This window comes from Pempheris klunzingeri, chromosome 1 (assembly GCF_042242105.1).
Source record: "Pempheris klunzingeri isolate RE-2024b chromosome 1, fPemKlu1.hap1, whole genome shotgun sequence".
NCBI lineage: Eukaryota > Metazoa > Chordata > Actinopteri > Acropomatiformes > Pempheridae > Pempheris > Pempheris klunzingeri.
The window spans coordinates 9,640,015-9,661,355 of NC_092012.1; the positions used below are offsets into that span (position 1 = coordinate 9,640,015).

The following is a 21,341-nucleotide window of genomic DNA, read 5'->3' on the forward strand; positions in this document are numbered from 1 at the left end:
ATATCACTATTAGTAATTGGTTACTATTAGTAGAATTGCTGTTATTGTGCAAGCTGTTATTGTCTGTATCTTCTGTACTTAGTTTGTGCATTCATGTAAGTGTAGCTGGGATGCTCTTTTATGGAGATAATTAAGCAGACCACACACTTTCTCTCCCTCCCTCTGTCCTCTCTCATTCTCTCTAGTTCTCTCTGTTTCAGACACTCGCATACACACTTGCACACACACACGCACACACACGCGCACACACACGCGCACACACACGCGCACACACAGCACTCTCACCCGACGCCAGCTGCTGTCCTATGAGAGCCTCCAGGTTTATTGGGCCTATCTGCTGCTTTATGGCCAAACCACATCTCTTCAACGGTCTTCATCCCTCGGTTTTCTGTCTCTGCTATGGCCTCTTGTCTCTTGACATCCTCCACAACTTCCTGCCCCCTAAACCCTTTCCCCAGATCTTCATTCCTCCATCTCTACTTCAAACAGCCACACACCAAACACACAGTCCGCCATGGGCCCGGTTCTCTGACTACAATATGCGCCCATGGCTGTGACTAGTTTCTCCCTGCTGGGCCTGTGCGTCCCAGGGCCTGTCGGGCAGGCCAGGTTGTAACCTGGATACAGCTGCAGTCCAGAGGAGCCATTAGCAGTGCCAGGAGGCCCCCAGCTCCCAGCGAGGGCTCATTACTGTATTTGTGCAGTCACACTTCTCCTATGAAACACAGCAGTGTGCCTGGTGAAACTAGCCAGGACATTGAGCCTCAGGGAAACCATTACAGCTCCATTTGGAGTTCTGAGAGAAAAAGAGGAAGAGACAGTTAGAGAGAGAGCAAGGTTTCATTGAAAGAGGAGAACAAATACTAAGAATGATATTAATCATTAAACACATCCAGCTTTCCCTTGACTTAACTGTGAGAGTGTGAGTATCTGTGTTTATTGGATTTTATTTGCTCTTTGTTCAGGGTGTGTGTGTGTGTGCATGTGTGTATGTGTGTGTCAGTGTGCTCTCTGAGGCCCAGTTCAGCTGTCTGGTCTGGTGTGCAGATGGCCGAGTTGGGGCCTGCTGAATAAGATACCCTTTTTCTTTCCTCTGTCTCTTTATATGTCCTTGTTTCCTTTCCTCTCCTCAACTCCTCGGCTCTACAGCCTTTTCTGCTGGGTTTCATTTACCAGTTACATCCCTGGCTGCCTCCTCTCTTTCATCACCGCATCTGCTGAGGGCCATCTTGGGCAGAGGAGAGTTTTCCACCGCTCTATTTTCTCTCTCCCTCCTTCTTTATGCGCCTCTCAGGGCTCAGTGCGGCAGCTATACGCGGTGGCTTTGGAATGAAATGTCTCTTAACCGAGCCATGTGCCCCGGAGCTACGGTAATTGCAGGTGAAATTCAGCTTCCTCTTTAAAATGCCATCTCTCATTTCCAGTTACCGGCCCCCTCCGTATCTCTCTCTCTTTCTCTGCCTCCCTCCCCTCCTGCCTCTGTCTCTCTCCGTCGCTCTCTCTCTCTCCCTCTGGCTGTCTTTCAGAGGCGTGTGAATCCCTCAGCCCCTGTCGCGTCTCTCTGCCCCAACAGACACTCCCACAATGCACAGCGCTGATGGTTGCACAGTGATATCAGCCATGCAGAGGAGAGGGAGGGCCGCTGCTTAGACACATACACACTCAATATGTGTGTTTGTGTGTGTATGTGTGTGTGTGTGTGTGTGTGTGTGAGAAAGTGAGAGAGGGGAGAGGAAGAGAGAGAGAGTGTGTGCAAATATAGTATGTATGACAGAAACTGTTTGTGTTGTGTTGTGTTGTTTGTGTGATTGTGAGACAGTGAGTGTATACATCTATACGAGAGGAAAAGAAATGTGCTGTTGTGTGTTTGACTGTGTGTGTGTGTCTGTGTGTGTGTGTACAACGTCAGCAAGGCGTGAGCCGTGTAGAGGTGACATCAAGGTGAACACGGCGTGCAGAATGCTCTGCCGACTCGGGAGGCAGCAAATGGCTCTGTGGCAGATGGAGTCTTTGTCAGGCAAGAAAAATGGCAGCTCAAGAGCGTCAGAGAGACCCCCCCCCACCCCACCCCCCCACCCCCAATTCTTTTTCTCGCTCTCCCCCCCCCCACACACACACACACACACTTTCTGTCTGTCTTTACCTCTTTTTTTTCACAGTTGGTCTCACACACATGCATAGATACAATACATGCATGTACACACACACACATACACACACACACACACCCAAAGACAAATGCACATACACATATTGACACACATACATCTACCCCCTCCTCCCCTCTTTAGTGAGCTGGGCTGGCGGGCGGTGACCTTCCCCTGCTCGGAGGGTTCCCTGGCTGTTTGATCAATTATCCCTCTCCCATTGTTTACCAGGAAGCAGGAGTAGAGAGGAGAGTAGAGAAGGCTCAAAATGGCCACTGTCAGGTGGAGGGATCCATTTCCCTGCCAGCGTGGGGGTGGGGGTTAGGGAGAGAGAGGGAGAGAAAGAGAGACCAAAGCTGTGAAGCATGCTTAGAGGGAAGGGAGGAGCGTTCTTCCCTGGCAGCTGGGATGATATGACATTATACTAAAGGTACAGCTCTGACAGTGGTTACCATTTGTGATGCTGAATGGCAATTTGTTAAAACATTAGTTGTTAGATCCCTAAACTTTTGACAATCAAAAACAAGTAATCTAAATCCCATTTTTTCTTTTCTCCTCGTGAACAAATCACTCCCATATCAATGTGAAATGTATTGTCATGTCCGTTCAATGCTGCATACACACACGCATGTATGCATAATGCCACAGTACTGCAGGTACACTTCCTATTTTTAGCGTGGTGAGGTGGGTGGGGGGGTACATACTCTAAAGGTCAGGTGGTAGAGAGAAAAAAACGAGGGGGAACAAATGATGCACTAAGCGAATGACACTCTGAGGTCCTGCTTTAATATGTATGTATCGCAGGTTGATGGCTGATTTCATTAGCGCCTCTCATTGTTATGCATAGATTGTCCTCCTGCAGCAAAATGAATATTGTATTCACACGCGCGTGCATGCACACACACACACACACACACACACACACACACACACACACACACACACACACACACACACACACACACACAGAGCAAACCCGGGTTTTCCAGGGAATACTGTATGTTTGGATCTTGCAGAGGGCTTGAAGAAAAGGTTGATGTTTCCACAGGCTGTTATCTGTGTCGGCTATAATTAAAACAATTTACAGCGCTGTCATTTTAACACAGGTTTTTGGCGCTGCTGTGAACAATTCCTGTCAGGTAGTTGGTGTGATTATTTAGGAGTCCTTGTTGATATTAAAGTGAATTATTTTCAACGCATCAAAGAAAGGTTATCTTTGTTTAAATGACTTGAGCGGAATAAGTTATGTCGTGTCTGAGGGTTCAGATTACGTCACTTCAGTTTACCTAAATCTGTGTGTGTGTATGAGAGAGAGAGAGAGAGAGAGAGCGAGAGAGAGAGAGAGAGAGAGCGAGAGAGTATGTTTAGTGCATAGCCATTAGTGACTATATGTGTTTATGCAACTATATGCTCATCCCTGCACACAGAGAATACATATGGTGAGTGCATGAAAATGCCTGACCGCCTCTTTCTAATCCTTCAAGATGACTGTGTTTCAGCAAGAATTCCAGTCCTTAGTGGGACATGAGCAAATGTTCTGTGCAAGATATTAATAGCTATTGTGGGCGGAAAAGGAAAAAAAAAGCTTGTGCATTTTTCCATATGTTTTGTAAGGAAACAGTCCAGATGGATTATCTCTTGGTCTGGAGCTTTTTTTTTTTGCCTCAACCAGCTCAAATCCAAGTGGCGTTGGGCTTGCCAGAGACAGACTGACACACACACGCACACACGCACACATGCACACACACACACACACGCACACACACACACACACACACACACACACACACACACACACACACTAATGCACTCACACTCCTCCCGTCTGAAGTACAACAGGCTATTACTGATTAACATGTCTAAACTCAGCCAGTTCAAAAAGCCACTCTAATTCCTTTTCCATCTTGCTCTCATATGAATCATGGATGACGCGACAGTCTTTTCTCCTAACATACCTCACGTTCCTCGCAGTCACAGAGATATGTTTGTCGCCTTTCTATTTGTTGCCTGAGAAACCATGTTGGCTTGTCTTCTCACATTTCACACTTGGTTTCATCCCCTTAACCCCTAGTGCTCAGCCTGGATGGGCTGCCTGACCTCTTGAGTCATGGATGTTAGACTCATCGGCATCACATGGGCCAGAGTTGGGCTTTATTTTGTGCAGTGATTGTAAGCACGGACTGGAGCAAACTTTCTTGGATCAAAGATTAAAAAAAAATAAACCCACTAAATAAATCCACTGACACCCTTTGTCAACACATTTGTCATGTTTCTGTTGCAGATTTTAATGTCTAAGCTATTTGTTTGCTGTTTTTTCTTTTTTTTTTGATACACTCGTTGGATTAGAAGTTCTTTACCAACATTTTACAGTGAGCCTCATGGTGTCTAGCATTTGAAGATTTATTAAGTATTACGACCTAGACATTCACACTTGGCCTTGTGCCTTTAATGCTGAAAGACAAAGCAAAACACCCACACTCACTCCCATTTTCCTGAGTAGGCACACACACACACACACACACACACACACATAGACACATTATGTAGCGTGACAGGACGTCACATATTTGGAGTTTCACAGCAGGCTAGCATTCCAAGACAGCAAAGTAGAAATAATGTCAGTGCACTGCTGGCTAACTTACTGTTTTATCCTGTTTCTCGGCCACAAAGCGTGAAGGGTGTCTGTTTATGACACACACACACACACGCTGCATATGCATACCATGCACACACACATCACGTACACACACCACTTTGCCTCTCACAGCCTGTTAGACGACAAGGGCTAAAAAAAACAACCACAAAGTGACACAAGTGACAAAAGATGCCCATAGACATTGCTGCAAGCATAGACAAAAGCTACAGATGCGTTTTGCAGTTTCTCTCATGATACATGGTTTCTGGAACCAGGAAGTGTGCCACACTGACTGATAGGATCTAAGATGACGTGCTGGTGTTTGAATTATGCTTTTAGTGGTCACAGCCCCCCAAAAATAGCTTTTGAGTATATTATTGTGCAACACATTCACTTAAAGGGCAGACTTTGTGAGTGTGTTGATTCTTCATAACCCAGTGCTGCTATATTTAAATGAAGAAATCATGAAATTCACCTAGTCAGCAGCGGAAAAAGAGCTTCCTCTCCACACCGCCCACACTGCTTTGAGCCTTGTTGTGACTTGTTTGTCTGTCGTTGGAGGATTTCGGCTTCTTCCTGAACAATTGCACTTAAAAACCCTCGGCTCCAGAGGAGCTGGTTACACAGCAACAGAACAGAGCTAAAAGCACGAAAGTATGAGTGGTGCCTGTGAGACTGGAAACTGGAAAATACTCCCTCTCCAACTATGATGTAGCCTCTATATGTGTGCGTGTTAGGTGCAAAGATGCTTTTGTTACTTTCATTGCCAGTGTGTGTTGTCATGTGCAGCTGTTTGCTCTCCAGTTAGCGTTCTGTGCCGTGAGTTAGTGGAGTTGCGGCAGTGTGGAGCTTCTCTTCAGTCTGAGCTTCTCTCTGATTTATTCTTAACATCTGTCTTTGGCAGGTGTGTGGTACCACAAGGTCCTCTCGCTGAGCCTGTGATGTAGCTATCATTGTGGGCAGTGTGCGTGTGTGTGTGTGCGTGCGAATTTGTGCAAAACAACAGAGAGGGCCTTCCTCCACCCCCTCCTTGGGATGAGTCATATTTGAGCCCTGTGTAATCCAAGCCTGTGTTTCATGTGTGTGAACAGACAGACCCTGAGCAGTGGTCTTGGTCCTGACTCCCTCTGGGGCAGTGAGTGGGTGAGACACAGCTATCAACAACAGGCCCAGGCAGCTTCGGTTTCAGCCTCACCACACAAGGAATCTGCTCGTTGTGACATAGGCACAGATACAAACACACACCAAACATACATTCATGCTAGAGAGCCAAAGGTATTATTCTTTTCCTGTCTTAGCTCCTCCCTAAATAATATCAGGTATCACAAGGGGGCTGATGGCAAGCTTTGTGATTGGTTCAGCTATGAGGAAGTGTTAGTATCCAGAAGATGGCCAGTGGATATAGTTTCACAAGAAAAGATAGTGTGACACAACGGTGACACTCAGAGTCATGCTGGTAACTATTTGTGTGTGTATGTGTGTGTGTGTGTGTGTGTGTGTGTGTGCTTTTATGGTCACGTGTGTATCCACCTGTGGGAGTGCGATTACAGTGCAGAAATGTCAAGGCAGGGTTTGACACAGTCAACAATAGAGGCTCAAATATTTTGACTTTTTATATAAAATCACACAGGAAGTGTGGTGACACAGGAAATAGGGCCATGTCACAGGGAAAAGCTCTATTTTGTGGATATTCTGCACAGCATTTCAAAGCACACCATTGCTGGTGTGACAGACTCTTTTAAAGGCACAGCTGGACTTTTAAAAGGGTCTTCTACATTTGCCCCCAGGGGGGACAAAAAGTGTCCTGGATAGAGCAGCAGAAAGGTGATACAGACAAAATGGTGGAGTGAAGCTGTTTCCCATTATGGCACTCATTTACTATCTCTTTATTCTGTATGTAAGGGCAAAAAGTGTCATATTATGTCACACCATGAATTACAGAGAGTAAAAGTCTTTTCTCATCCATGTATAACGTTTAGTTAAAATAGATTTTAACAGGTGTAGCAGGTGTAATATTCTGTATGTGTGCCCTGCCCTGATTTTGTCATTTGACAATGACAAAAACTTTGGCAGGCCACAGCAACAAGAACGCAAGGATTTGACAGTGACATTTGCACTTTGCAAACATCACTCACTAAATCTTTTGGGAAACTTTTTTTTTCACAACTGCTGTGAATCAGATGTCACAATAACAGAGCAGAAAAAAAGAAAGAACAAACTGTGTGAAAGTAACATTATGCATGCCCAGAGGCAAACTGTGCTGACCACCATGTTGCACAGTTCTGGTCTTAATCTCAGATCATTGAATTGTGGATTTTCCCATCTCATTTTGAGCCTATTTAGAGAGTCTGGACACACATTTGTCATGTTTTTGTGTAATTACGTTTTTTAAAGGTTTTTTGCATATTTGTACCACTTCATAAATCTTCAAATTCTACAGTTAGTTGACCTGAAACGTGAAAATGTAAGTGAACATCTCTGTATAAGGGAAGTATTTTGATACCTATATCTCAACATATTTATCTAATTTTCTCAAATGCTGCTAAATTGGCAGTTTGCTTTAATTTATCATCTAAACATTTGGGAACAAGTGAAAGTGGATCTGCTCTAGTTGCACACTTGCCAGGTGTAAACATTTTGACAAGGTACATAACTATTGCAACAAATTTCTTCCACTGTCATAAAAACAGAAAACACTAATCTGTCTGCAACAGATTTTACAGGCCTAATGGGGAAAAGTATGTTGCATTTTGTCCTGTTGCCCTTGTGGTCTGAGATACTTACCAAGTATCCACCACGCCTCTGGGGCCATTTGTTGCATGTCAGAGTTGCTATGTTGTTATTTTTGTAGTCTTGTATATCCAGACAAAGCAGCTGATTACAGGCCAATTTCATTATTTGGGGCAACATCATTAGAAGGCTTTCTGTCGCTGAAGTCAGTATTTAGCAAGAAATGTCTCTTTTGGATACAAACCAAAACCAAAAGTATATAAGCTGCTGTCTGTGATTATATGGCGTAGGGAAATGGGCTAGTTAATATTAAACTGATAGAATGAATCCTCGCTGCAAATCATTGTTTAAACGGCTTCATCGTTCATGTTATCACCACAACCCAATCACATCTCTCACATGACGTGGTTGTTATGCTGTGCTCATTTTAGTTTTCCTTATCATAGTGGGTGTTATCACCCGACCCCTGTGTTATCAGGCTGTTGAATAAGTGTAACAATCTGTCCCAAATATAGGGGTTAGTAGGGCCCTACTAACCTACTAGTAGGTTCAGGAGGTTATTTTCATTGTTGTCACCCATTTAATTCAGTGAGCCAGTGTTGATGGAGCCCGGTATGCACAGAGGTCCTGTTATCAGGCATGTGCTATCATGTGACTGTAGTTCCTTTCTGCTCAAACAACAAAAGCAAAAATAAACGGGTGCCACGAATTTTCTTTTTCTTCCCTGTGACACTCAGCATGACTTTCAAAGTAATTTATTTCACTTTGAACAACTTTGGTGCCTGCATTGTGTTTCTTTCTGTCAGTTGGGACTTTGGCACAACTTGAACTATGTCTGCTACATTAGTGCGGTGGGCTGGCTGAAAAACCCACCACCTGGAAGTAGACTGTTTCTCTCAATGTCAACACTTTCTTTTCATGGTGTCATTAACATTTCTCCACACAAAAACATAAAAGTGCTTTTGATAACTTAACACCACGATAGGTTGATGTTTAGACCATCGGTTTCACTTATTTCTCCTTTGATTCTGAAACATAATGCTTCCTCCGTTTTGGGCTCTCTGGCATCAGTAGGCCTTATTCCATTTCAAATTCATCACTGTCATTGTTAAGAAAAGGTGCTTGACTGTACAATATATAAAAGTTGCACATTTAATTGTATATCTCCGAGAATGTGTGGCTGAAGATATTTGATGTGAAATCATCTTTTTTTTGTGTATGTGTGTGTGTGTGTGTGCATGTGCATTAGATCTTGTACAATGGCCATATAATAGAATAAAGACGAGGTTATCAAACTGGACTTTAGATTGTGCACTGCCTTCATTCTCCCCTGTTACATAATTTGATTATGTATGCACATGTCACATGATTTTTGCTCTTGTCACTGTCACACATTTCATACGCTTAATTTCTTTGTCTATACCACAATCCATTTTTACTTCATTTCAAAAAATAATTACTATTCCATTCTCTAAATAGATTTTAGAATTTCAGTTTATTTTTAATGTAAATTTTATTGTCTATCACCTCATGTCTGTCTATATTTATTCTTTCGTGCTGTGTTTTTTGTGAGAAAACGCCAAGACACATTACGTGTACGCCTGCGTATGCATGAGTTGGTATTTGACAACCTGGGAATGGGTCTGTCTTCTCAGCCCAAACCGAAGCACTCCAAGCCCTCTTTCAAGCCTGTAGGAATGCCCTAGATTGTCAGCAGTATGTAGTCTCTGAAGGTGACTCATTTTGGACACGAATTCTGCTAAAACAGTCCAATGTCACTGTAACGCTACACAAAGCAGATTGTTCTTGTTGTGATAGCGATGGTCGATGAGGCTCGTGGGCAAAAAAGCCACTTCCGCTATTAAAGACAGAAGACTTCTGTGCTCCTAAGTTGCAAGTAACAGATAACAAAACATGAGACAGGCAAGATATCCCGTTTGAAACACATTAGTTTGAAAGTTGTGTTGAGTGTCGTGAAAAAAAATGTGTCCACGCACACACACATATAGATCAAACTATTTCACCAACTCCTGTGATACTGGGTTGAGTGTCCATACCAACCACCATTGCAATAGAAAGAAGTGAAAGAATCTCCATAATAATACTAATAAACTAAATTTCATATTCACTGGAAGGAGATAACGAAAATAAAATCCACATTCACAGCCACAGCCAATCCACAGCCAAACCTATCTTAAAATATTGTATTTTCCACCAAGAATAAAAGGAGCTTTTTTTCGTGTTTAAACAGATAAAAGCAACAGTCATGTGACAGCACATGTCTGATAACAGACCCTCTGTGCCTACTGGGCTCCATCAGCATTGGCTCACTGAAATAAATGTGTGATAACAACCTCCCGAACCCACTTGTAGGTTCTAAGCCCTGTAGTTAGCCCACAGATGTGTGATTACGCATATTCAGCAGGCTGATGATAGAGGGATTGGGTGTCATAGTTAGTGCCACCATATTTTTATTCAAAGCACTACTTGTATTATTTGTTAGCCACGTATGTTTACACCCCCCAACATATCAACCCAAAGGCAGTCATGTACTGTCTCATCCTTAATGCATCGGGAAAGTTGCCTTTACAGAAACACAAACCATTATTGGGTGTTATCTCATTGTTATTTAAACTCCAATGGTTTAGCTTTATCTTCAGGCCAATAGGTTCTAACTGCACTGACTCGCACAAACAACAGTTAAACTAATCTCAGAGGGCCATTGGTCAGGCCCTGAAGCTACTTTGGTCAGTTTGGAAATGTGCAGCACAGTATATACTTAATTAAAACCTTACAGTCACTTAGACAATAAATCAACTTGTAGATGCTTGCCAGGACTGTTGTGGAGTCTGAATAGGTATGCACAGAACAATTCAGCTTAATGTATGCAATTGTTTTGTCGAAGACCAAACAAACAAACAAGGAATGTCGTCACACATATCATGAACTCCGAGTTGGGGAATACCACACGAGTACTGGCAAGTTTTTTTTTTAAAGTGATAAGATCGTTAAAGATTTGCTTTTGAGTCATGTCTTCTCTTCTATTTTCTGTCTGGGGTGGCAGAGTGGGAGTGAATGCCAGGCTTTAGTTGTCTGGAAATATGTGCTCAGTTCATCAGTAAAGGTTGAACAGATTTACAAACTGTCACAGTTAGTTTACAGAGACTAAGCTGAGATATTTCATTATAAAGCCTACGCAAATACTACTATTTTCTCTTTCCTGTGCTTTGGCTGCATTTTGTGATTCTTGTGTAATATGGATGTAAATTAGTGCCTGATATTACGGCTTACGTGTTTGTGTGTATTTATGTTTGTGTGTGTGTGTGTGTGTGTGTGTCTGTGTGGGTATGTGCATGCGTATGTGTGGTTTTTGTAACAGTACAAAGATGTCCCAAGGGTTTTTTCCCCTTTTCTCATTACAAATGCTAATGTCACATTAATGAAATCGGCTTAGTTTAAGGTTTATAGCGTAGCCTACACTGAGAGATTTGGCCTCGACACTTCCCACATATTTCAAGTTGAATCACATTTTTTCCTGTGGGCATACTATTCTGAGTTACTCTAAAATGCACTGGCCCTGAGTGAAACTTTAGGGGAAAAGTTTAGAGCATGGTTGCCAAGCTTTGTCATCGTTGTAAATTGTCGGGCCACAGGCCGCCGGCTGCCCAGCTGCTGAAGACAACTGTTAGCTTAGCTGCAGCAGTAATGGCTTCAATGAGGGGCTGGTTAATCTAAACATTGTGTTAATGTGCTAGCAGTGGTTTGTAGAGTCACTAGCTGTTAATCATTGCTCAACAGAGAGCTTGTCAGGCACAACAACATCCCAGAGAGTTAATCATGGTTATAGATCCCTGTGTTTTTGTTTTTTTTTTTTAATGCAGAGGACATATTTAACAGCTTGGTCTCTAATCATTAGGCCTTTCCTGTAAGCACGTACAACAATAACAGCAGTCATGATTCTAAGGATCAAATAAAGGTATGAGGAGACAGCTGCTTTCAGATTTACACATGTAAAGACATTGTTTTACCACCTCAGATAAAACTGTAGGAGCATTTAGTAGATTGCTGATTCATGATGACAAAACAACTTGAAAATATTCTTGTAGAACAACCTGCAATTTAGAGATGAACCTTAATGATTTGTATTTATCAACCATTTTTTCTGACACTTATATCTTTTAGCCGTCAATCTTAGTCAATCCTCTTACTTGAGCATGAGGGGAAGCATTTTCTAACCTTTCACTGGATGTTCTACTTTTTCCCTCAGTTTGCCATTTTTTTAAAATAAATGTTTCTAAAGACATTTAAAGCTTAAACAGAGAGTTAGAGGTAGAGATTATTCTTTGTAATTAAAAGCCAATTTTGTAAAATTGATTAGATTATGCTAATCAAGAGAGATCATATCTTAAAGGCAGTGTGAGGAAGAGAGATAGAGGGAGTGTGAGGAGTGGAAAGGAGTGACAGTCCAGCCGCCATTACAAGCTGCTGATTTCTGCAGAGTGCTTCATAAAATGTCAGAGCGCTTCTCCCTGAGCAAGACACTGAAAAATGGCAGCGCTGTGATGTGCTGGCACCTCACCTGCTGCACTGTGTGTGTGTGTGTGTGTGTGAGTGAATGTGTGTGTGAGAGAGCGCGAGGGGAAGAGAGAGTATCGGTGTGTGTGCATTTGTGCAAGTGTGTGCTTGCCTGCGTGTACATGCCTGTGTGTGTGTTTTTACATCTGTGTGTGTGTGTGTGTGTGTGTGTGTGTGTGTGTGTGTGAGTGAGTGAGTGTGTGTCCACGCTGGCCTCCCTCCCATGTTGCAGTGAAGCAGAACAGAGTGGCTGACTGCCCGCTGCTTTGCCTCCCTCTCTGTCAATACAACACTATTCTCTTCCAGCCAGTCATTTTCACATGTTTAACATTAAGTAAAGCATCCGTCTGAACAGAGGAATACAAGTGATTGACATATTGAGTTTAATGCTGGTGGATTTTCTCTCATCAGAGCTTATGTTGCCAGATTGTTGTTCTGAAACTACTCAATAGCTTTTAAGACCTTCATTTGATTTCAGTACTCAAACACACACACAGCACTGTGGATTGTATTCCACTGTAAATACCTAACATGTTCTCTGTTTACTACCTGATGTTAAGAGCATGTTTACCTTCATTTGCCTTTTAGCGTTTGTCTGTGTTTGCCGAACAGAAAGCCGGGGTCCTTTTAATGAAGCCATTACATGCAGGTGTCATTAATGTTGATTTCAACAAAAGACGAAAAACAAGAAGGGTAAAAAGCAGAGAGAGAGAGAGGAGAGGAGAGACTGGACGAGAGAAAGGTGTAATGGTGGGGGGTTGAAGAAGAGATAATAAACACAGCATCAAGCCAGAGATGTGAGCAGCCTTTTCATTTTACTATGTTAAGAGCTGAATGAGCTAAGTGTATAGCAAATTGCAGAAAGAGGGGGAACTCACCCCCCACCCCAAATGATACTATGAACCAATCATAATCATGCATTTTAACACCGGAAAGAGCAAATATTACATCGCCTAAATTATGTATATATGTCAGGGTTTGCTGTGATCTATAATAACACAATGTGTTAGGGAGTTGTTTTACAATGATTTAATTAATTAAGGCTTTCTGACACCCTCACACTTGGAACTGGGTATTTTTTTTGTCATTTATTGCCTGAAAACCCACTTTAAAGATTAAGTGATTATCAAAGTAGATTCGCATACATTTTTTATCAATCGATTAATCATCTCTTGTGATATCAGAGGCTGCTGTTTTTGGTCGATTTTGTCATACTTGTGTATAAACATGCATGTGTAGGTACCATGGTTCACACCAAGAGAGTTTTTAGTTCCACTGTATTCTCTAAGATGGCAATAATGGTGAATTAAATGAAATCACAAACTATGTTAGATTGCAGTTTGGTCAGTGAAGAAGGACTTGTGCGGCTGAGGGGAGCAGTGTAAATCAGGGCCTATGTACTATTCATTGTGTCGAACAACACTTGTGCGCCACTGGCAGTATCAGTCTGGGCTCTTGTAACTGGTAGTCATGAACAAGCTATTTCTTCCATCACACCACACCACATCCGAATTTTGTCACATTTACACAGTGATATCAATTATCTCCTGCAAGTAAAGTTTTAGTTGAACAGAACTGACTCTAAATGGTTTCTTCCCATGGAAATGGACAGAAGGGGCTCCACTGATTGCTCAAGCAAAGCTTGCCGCTCTCTGGCTATTCCATTGTTCTGTCACTGTCAGTTTGTTTTTTCATTTGACATGCATGTCATTTGCATTATGCATATCTGGAGAACTGCGCTCAGCCTCTCTCCCCCGTCTACAACCCCGCCCCTCCCTCTCTCTCACTCTCCTTCTTTCCTTGATATTCCCAGATAACTGATGCTATTTCCTGTTATTCAGCTTTATGTATTTTTGTATTTCCTGCATTTATTCAAATATGTGCAGTTTGCAGAAACTGGGATGTCCCATTCAAATTTAGACAGGAAATCACACTTAAGGATAATCCATGGTTTATACCAGAAATTTTGCGTAATTTCATGTGACTGTATTAAAACCTGAGCACAGATTCACACATCATAATCAAAATAAAATAGTACATAATTCATTAAACTCATATAACAAAGTAATAGAATGCTGAATGCAGTTTTACAATAAAATACCTGTTATCAAGTCATGGATTCATTTTAGAAGTTTTTTTTCTTATCACATAAACACTTCCTTTAATACCTTTTGGTTATTTTGGATTTCTGGTTATAGTAACTTTATCTGAGAGAGGTTAAACATTTTATTACATGAACTGATATACAGGTGTCTGTTGAGACGCAGGAAAGAAGATGGTTTATGTCTAAAAGAGTTGAAACACATTAAGTGTTGGTTTTAAGCATCAGTTTGCTGTAGCTCACCTGTATTGTATCATTCTTCCGGTTAATATTGTGTCTCTACACTCAAAACACAAAATAATACTTATTACAGTTAGTATTACTGCAAATACAGTGTTGTAGCGCTGCTGAGCAGAGCAATTGAAGTAATGAGACGTAATTAAAATGCTTTTTCAGTTGATTTAATACTGCAACATTTTGCACACGTCTGCAAATGTCTTGTTAAATAGTGGAGAATTTTAGCCACTGTTTTTAATATGTGGGATGTATTTTGTGAATCGAGTTGTGCACCTAATATCTAAGCTCAATGTTTAAGGCCTCAGGGAACATTTTTTGCAAATCATCAGTTTTGCTCTTTGCATTGAGTTACATACAATTACTTCTACTGTGAAAATTGGACTAGAGCAAATGTAAAATACTGTAGTCACTAATCTAAATGGTAATTAACCTCAACAGGCATTAGTTTACCACTCACCTTGCCTCCATTGAATGTGTGTGTGTGTGTGCGCGTGCGTGCGTGCGCGCGTGTGTGTGTGTGCTATTGTCTGAAGCATCGGGATGGTGTTATTCTGTGCTTCCAAACTGCTCCAGAGTCATTATGGACTCTTGTAGACACATGCAGCCAGTGGTGAGCAGATCTGGTTCAGTCTGCTGAAAAACTGTAATGAGCAGCGAGACTGGCAGATGAGAGTGAGTGGCTAGCAGAGGGAGAAGGGCAGATTCATCAGGGATGATTGCCTGATGCACACTTCTGGTTTTTTGATGTGAAGACCCTACTAGGTTACCATGGGGAGAATAATTAGCTTTGGCTGGATGCAGATGCGAACGAGCATAAGAGATGGGAATTTTCTTGTTGAGCTTACTTTATGATACTTACAATGTTGTATATTTGTGCACACATGCTTGTGTGTGCGCAGAGATGCACATACCCGCAGATACTCTTTCTCAAACACATGCACACAGACTCACACTAACTACCGGCTCATTCTCTTCTATTTATGGCCAGGAAATGGGAGTAGTGCTATGTCTGGTGGAGCTGAGTAACACTATTCTGTCACACATAGGTTTGACATCAAACACAAGTGACAAGCCTATCCTATTCCTCTCCACCGAGTCATCACCATGTCCCAAAATCACATTATTGTCACTGGAAACCCAGCAGAGACGGATGGTGAGTAGGGGTGTTGATTCCAGCCTTTGGCATCTACAGTATGCTTGAAAAGGCAAATAAAGCCATTTGGCAAGAGCTGATTTCTTGTCATTTTAAAAATATACAGAATGCGTGTGGCGTGCCATTCGGTTTTATGTTTTATCTAAAGCCTCTTACAGTGACACGGATACACACGTGTTTTTTTACGACAGGGCCCAGTGAATACTGAAGCTGGAAACTCCTCAATGCTAACGCCACGCTCTACCATTTGCAACACACAGGACCATATCATTACCTTTTTGCCCTGGCAGGCAGTAAGCGGCTCTAGCGTGGTAAGCTCCAGTGTTACATGGAGGCAGGCAGGCAGGCAGTGGTGTGGCTGTAATAAGACCTGTGGCTAGCACCACTGCCAAGGCTAGCTGAGGCGGGGTGAGAGATGGTGCCCATCCCCTACATACCCTGCTCTGCCATCTGTCACTGGGCAGGAGCAGAGCCGAGGGAGGGGTCTGAGTCACTCTAGTTGTTGTCACCTAGACAGGCCACACTGGGGCATGCTGTCTCTTTGTATTCCTTTCAGGCCTTGGCTCAATCCATTGTCAGTTTGCGAATCTCTTACGTAGTTCTGCAAATATTATATTTAATATCATGATTCAGTAATTGAGTATAGATTTTTTATCTCATGAATTTAAAATCTACTTCGCTGAGGCCCTTTCCCAAAGTTACAAGAGGTGCTACAGTAATACAACACAAGCAGCACAGGCCATTAACACCACCAAAATAGAGCTGGAATGATTAGCCGAGTAGTAATGTCATTTTCAATTAAAAATACCAAACATTCCCCGCCTCTCAGTTGTGATGATTTGCTGTTTGTCTTGTCTGAGAATTTCTCTGATTTTGGACTGTTATTTAGACAAAAGAAGCCATTTGATGACATCAGTTTGGGCTTTAGCTAACTGTGGTGGACATTATTTACTAATTTTGGACATTTTATAGGCCAAATGATCTATCAGCAGCTCTAGAATAAACCTTGCTATTTCTGTTATGACTTTTCAGATTCTCCAACCAGTGGTTTAGCATGATATCACACATTACATGCTGTCTCTTTAAATGTTCTCTTCGTTGATGTTTGACTCTGGACTAGGTTGTCACTTAATTTTTGCCAAGACGCCTGGTTATGTCATTTCCTGGCTCACGGTGTGCGTGCAGGGAGTGGAGGGATGAAGGGAGGAGAAAAGGGGTCAAGCAAGCTCGTGCATGCACTCTGCCATAAGCAAGATGATCTTGCTCACTTAGTGTTCATTGCCAACAAGCATGCAAAGCACAAACACTGACATCCATATGCACATATGTCGTGCCTACAAAGACACACACCCACTCGAAAACATATATAAACACAAAGAGAGAAGGGAAGTTCAAACAGCGTGCCTCAGCAACAGCTATGCAAGGTCAGAAATGAAAGATGTTCTTACTGATTCAGAGTCAGTGTGAGTGATCTCACTTTCACAAACACAAGTGCAACAGAAAACAGAAAGTATCTTTCTGTGTGTGTGTGTGTGTGTGTGTGTCCGACACTCCGATAATGAGTGATTCTTGAGAATTGAAAGTTCTTCACCTGGTAACCAGAGGAGTCTATACTATGCTACTGGACTACACAACTGCTGTCATTTCACAGAAAGAACTTTATTATTATTTACTAGAAATGATAATATAAAAACAAGTCAACATGTTATTTTGAGCAATACAGAAAAAACAAATTGTAAAAAGAAAAGTAATGACACCCATACGCTGATTAAACAGGAAGTGCTAATGGTGGATTACTCATTACTTCTTTACCAGCAGCCTTCATCGTGACACACTTGTTATGTTGACATTTCTCTTGTTAGCTACTCAGAGCAGGACACAGCTAAATAGAGGTCTGTGTTTGACACAGTTGCAGATCACAATAAAAGCCGAAGAGTAAGAGATCCAGAGGAGAGAGTGAATGTTGCGGAAGCAGAGATGATACAGTCTTTGTCGGGTGCGGTAAGGAGAAAAAAGAAAGAGAGCTGGGAGCCACCGTGTGTCTTTGAATGGGGTCAGGGCATCATGGGGAATAATGCATTTCCCTTCTCTTGCGCCAGGCACTCCTTCCATTACGGCTGGAGAAGAGACATTGTGTCCACACTCTGATTACCACTGATCCATGCTGATGACTCTGTTGGCGGATTATCTCAGTTAGTATCAGCCATCTGTTACTGTGTGTATGTGTGTGTGTTTTGTGTGTGTGTGTTGAAGGGGCGAGGAGGAGAGGGGCAAGAGTGAGACACACAGGGGGTTGAATAGTTTGAGGCTGTGACACGCATACACACACACACACGCACGTCTATAGGCACATGTATTGGCAGTCCTTTGTAAAACCACCACCACATGTAACCAAGCACCAGTACATACACGCAACACAGTCATACAACACCACAAAACAAATGCATGATGTAAGACCACATACCAACCAGCACAGACCATTACAACACCACCAAATGCACACACTCCTCCTCTCCTTTATATATTTCTGCCCTCCTTTGAGATGATACTGACATGTGAAGGCTCCTATATGAAGGCCACATGCAATCATAAAACCACAGAGCTGTTTATAGCTACACTATCTCCTGAAGGGCTGTTGCATCCAGCAACTATTAGCCGCATGCGTTGACAGCTGGGCGCTGTGGTGTATTTGTGGACGTGACTCTGAATCCGGCGCTGGAACACATCTTATAAATCATAGTTCATCCATTAGCATAAATTCTCCCTCTCCTTGCATCTGCGAGACCTGCTGTTTCTGGTTGCACCGCTCCTTGTTGATTGGTTGGTGTTGTTCAAGTCAAATTGATTTAGCCGTTCACGGAGATTATAACGCTTGCCTTATACCGCCACTGTGGTGTGCCGTTAATTACCTATAAAATCAAGCTAATTCTGATGCTAAATCCATTTTAATTTCTCATAATTAAGTCAGGATTGGATCCTTAAATACCTTGGCGCTCCATTATTGTTGCAATCATTGTTGTGGCTGTGCACTTGGTGGTACATCGCTGAGCTCAATCTTATTATTGTTATTAGATTTAATTGCACAAAGTGATCAGTTTGTAGTTGTCGGAAGAAGATGGACTTGCCTCGCAGTCGTTTTTTTCCCCCGCTGTCCTTTCTCTCCCCATCTCTCATCCCAGAAAGAGGCCCTTTGAGAGATTGTGAGAGATGAGAGGAGATGAGGGGGAGGGTAGCTCTGCTTTACACCTCTGCAAAGGAGGGATTGGTTTTTTGTTGTTTGTTAGGGGGGAAATCAATTCTGTTCACATCATCACGTTTTGACAAGGCGAGACATTAAGTGCAGATATTGAGAAACGACAGGAATGGTTTACAGCCTGTCCTTCATCTTCTCCGCTCTTTTCCTTTCTTCTTCTTTTTTTTCCGACAACAAAATCAGAGTGTATTGTCTTGGTTATCCTTTTTCCCCCTCAATCTTTCTATCTCTTCCTCTCCCTTTCTCTCCCCCTTTCTCTGTTTTTCCTTCCCTCTGAAAAGGTAGGGAATGATCCACTTCACTTACCAGCTGACACCACATAAGCTTGCTCGTCCTCAGAGACACAAGCCTTTTGTTTTCATGTGCATTATGATAATTATGAAGGGCCACAGCTCCTCTCCATTTTCATCACACTTTTAATGATACTTGCATTTTTTTTTGTCAGCAGCAACCATGGAAAAATCACAAAATCAAATTCATTATCCTGTGAAAGTATCCTCGGTTTGATCTTTTTTTTTTTTCACCCTAACCTGACATTTAAAGGGTGACAGCCGAAGTGAAGGAGCACGGAGTGTGACAGCCATTCATGCAACATAATGTGGCAGAGAGGCAACAGTTTTTGGTTAAGATTACAACAAACCACTTCATCCTCACTCAGCCAGAAATATGTTCTTGTAGCTAATATGTAACGTTCATTTATTTGCCGTTTGGGTCGATAATTTGGCTCTTTAACCCACATCCTGTCACCTCGCATGTGAGGCCACTCAAAGGACCTTTGACCTTGCTCATAATTGCACAACCACCATCTTTTCACTGCAGCAATGGCAGTCATGGCTGCCCACGTCCGATGGCACACCAGCCTCCTCCCCGTGGACTGCAGCAGGTTTTCTTGTCATCCTCGCCTCTCGCTCTCCCTCTCTCCCACTCTCCCTCTCTCTTGTCAGTGTTGCTCCTGGCGAAAGGCTGATACTTGATATTCAGAGGATAGCAGCTTTTGTCTCAGAGATTTAATCAGTGGCTCTGCTCCCACTGCAGAGGAGAGAGGGAGGGAGGGTGGTGGAGGGGTGGCAGGAGAGAGAGAGAGAGCGAGAGAGAGAGAAGGAAAGAGAGATGGAGGCAGAGACTGTTTATGTGTAATGACACAATAACAAAGCCTGCCTGTAAAACACAATCTGCAAACTGTGCTTTTGAAGGGGATTTTCAGTCCTGGATTAGTGTCAGGCAGAGGGATATGGAAAAGGAGAAGAAAGAAAAAGAGTCAGGTTGATGTGATAGACAGGGGAGGTGATGTTGTGTGTGTTTGTATCTACGGGGGGGGGGGTTTGTATAAGTGTGCATTCACACGTGTGTGTGTGTGTATGTGTGTGTTTGGTGCAAATTTATGCGTTTTGAAACTGTTTTGTGTTTATTTAGCTGCCCAAGTTAGCAGCTGTGTGGGCACAGCTACACTGTGTTCTCCATTGTAAGCAAAAGTGGATTATACTTGAATAATGTAAGTAAAATATTTGGCTGCAGAATGTTTATGTTGTTGGTTGGTTGATGGCTGGCATGATGACTCTCTGAGACTGATAATGGAAAGCTGCCATGTTGGTTAATGCACTCATCATCTAAAAGCCCCTCCATTTAGTTCTAGTTTTAACTGAAAGGACTCAGGGAGCAGTGTTGTCTTTAAAGGCCTCAAAGAGCTCTTAAATTTAAATGACAGTCTTTTTTTTTATCAAAGGGTGTAAAGGGATCCTTGTTGTCAAAACACAGGTGTGAGTGTGTGTGTTTGTGAGTTTCTTTGCACGTGTGTGCTTGTGCATCCGAGGGAGAAAGAATGACAAAGTAGTGAAAAACATGTTGTTTGGCAATTTTTTTTGCAAACCTCTGTCTTTTCAAACATGTATCTTCAACCTGGGCAGAGTGAGTTCTCAGTAAAAATGACTTGTTGCAAAACGCATTCTCAGCACTGGTATTTTCTTGCATCAAAATGTAAAACTTGCCTTGTTGTCCAGCAACAGAGTCCTTAAAGATGTCATCCTCCTTTCTACCCCATATAGAATCAATGGAGGCTGGGAACCAGTGAGCATGGCTAAATAGAAATATTGTTCAGGGGAAGTGAGATGTGAAAGGAAAAGTGTCAGGAGATGTGTGTGTGTGCACGCGTTCGCTAGAACATGCTGTGTAGGTGTGACAATATGCATTGGTGTGTATGTGTGTAAGCGTGTGTGTTTGTGAGCGTGCGGGTGGGTGTGCTTTGCTATTGTAACCCTGCTGATTGGATTGTGTTTGACAGATATGGAGTCTGGAGAGCGGCTGGCCTCCCCTGCGCCCACCCTGTCTGCTGCTCGCACCTCCTCCCCTGCGGCCTCTTCCTCTTCCTCCTCCTCTTCTTCCTCCTCATCATCCCCTGCTCCCCACTCCAAGAGCAGCCTGGCCCCGAGCCCCTCAGCACTGGGATCCACCCTCAGCACCTCTGGTAAGAAACAGTTTTTCTGCCTCTGTTGATCTTCCTAACCAGAAGAAAA

The 21,341-nt window shown here is 42.7% G+C and overlaps 1 protein-coding gene across 8 annotated transcripts in view; it reads left to right on the forward strand.

The window, feature by feature from the left end:
• The window catches only part of baz2ba (bromodomain adjacent to zinc finger domain, 2Ba), a 67,629-nt gene that overhangs the window by 16,348 nt on the left and 29,940 nt on the right, over nt 1-21,341 (forward strand). For all 8 annotated transcript variants that reach the window (XM_070828571.1, XM_070830762.1, XM_070829352.1 and 5 more), the window contains exon 3: nt 21,110-21,292. In XM_070828571.1, the coding sequence (XP_070684672.1) occupies nt 21,112-21,292 (181 nt within the window). In that variant the 5' untranslated portion in view covers nt 21,110-21,111. The remainder of the gene's footprint in view (nt 1-21,109; nt 21,293-21,341) is intronic.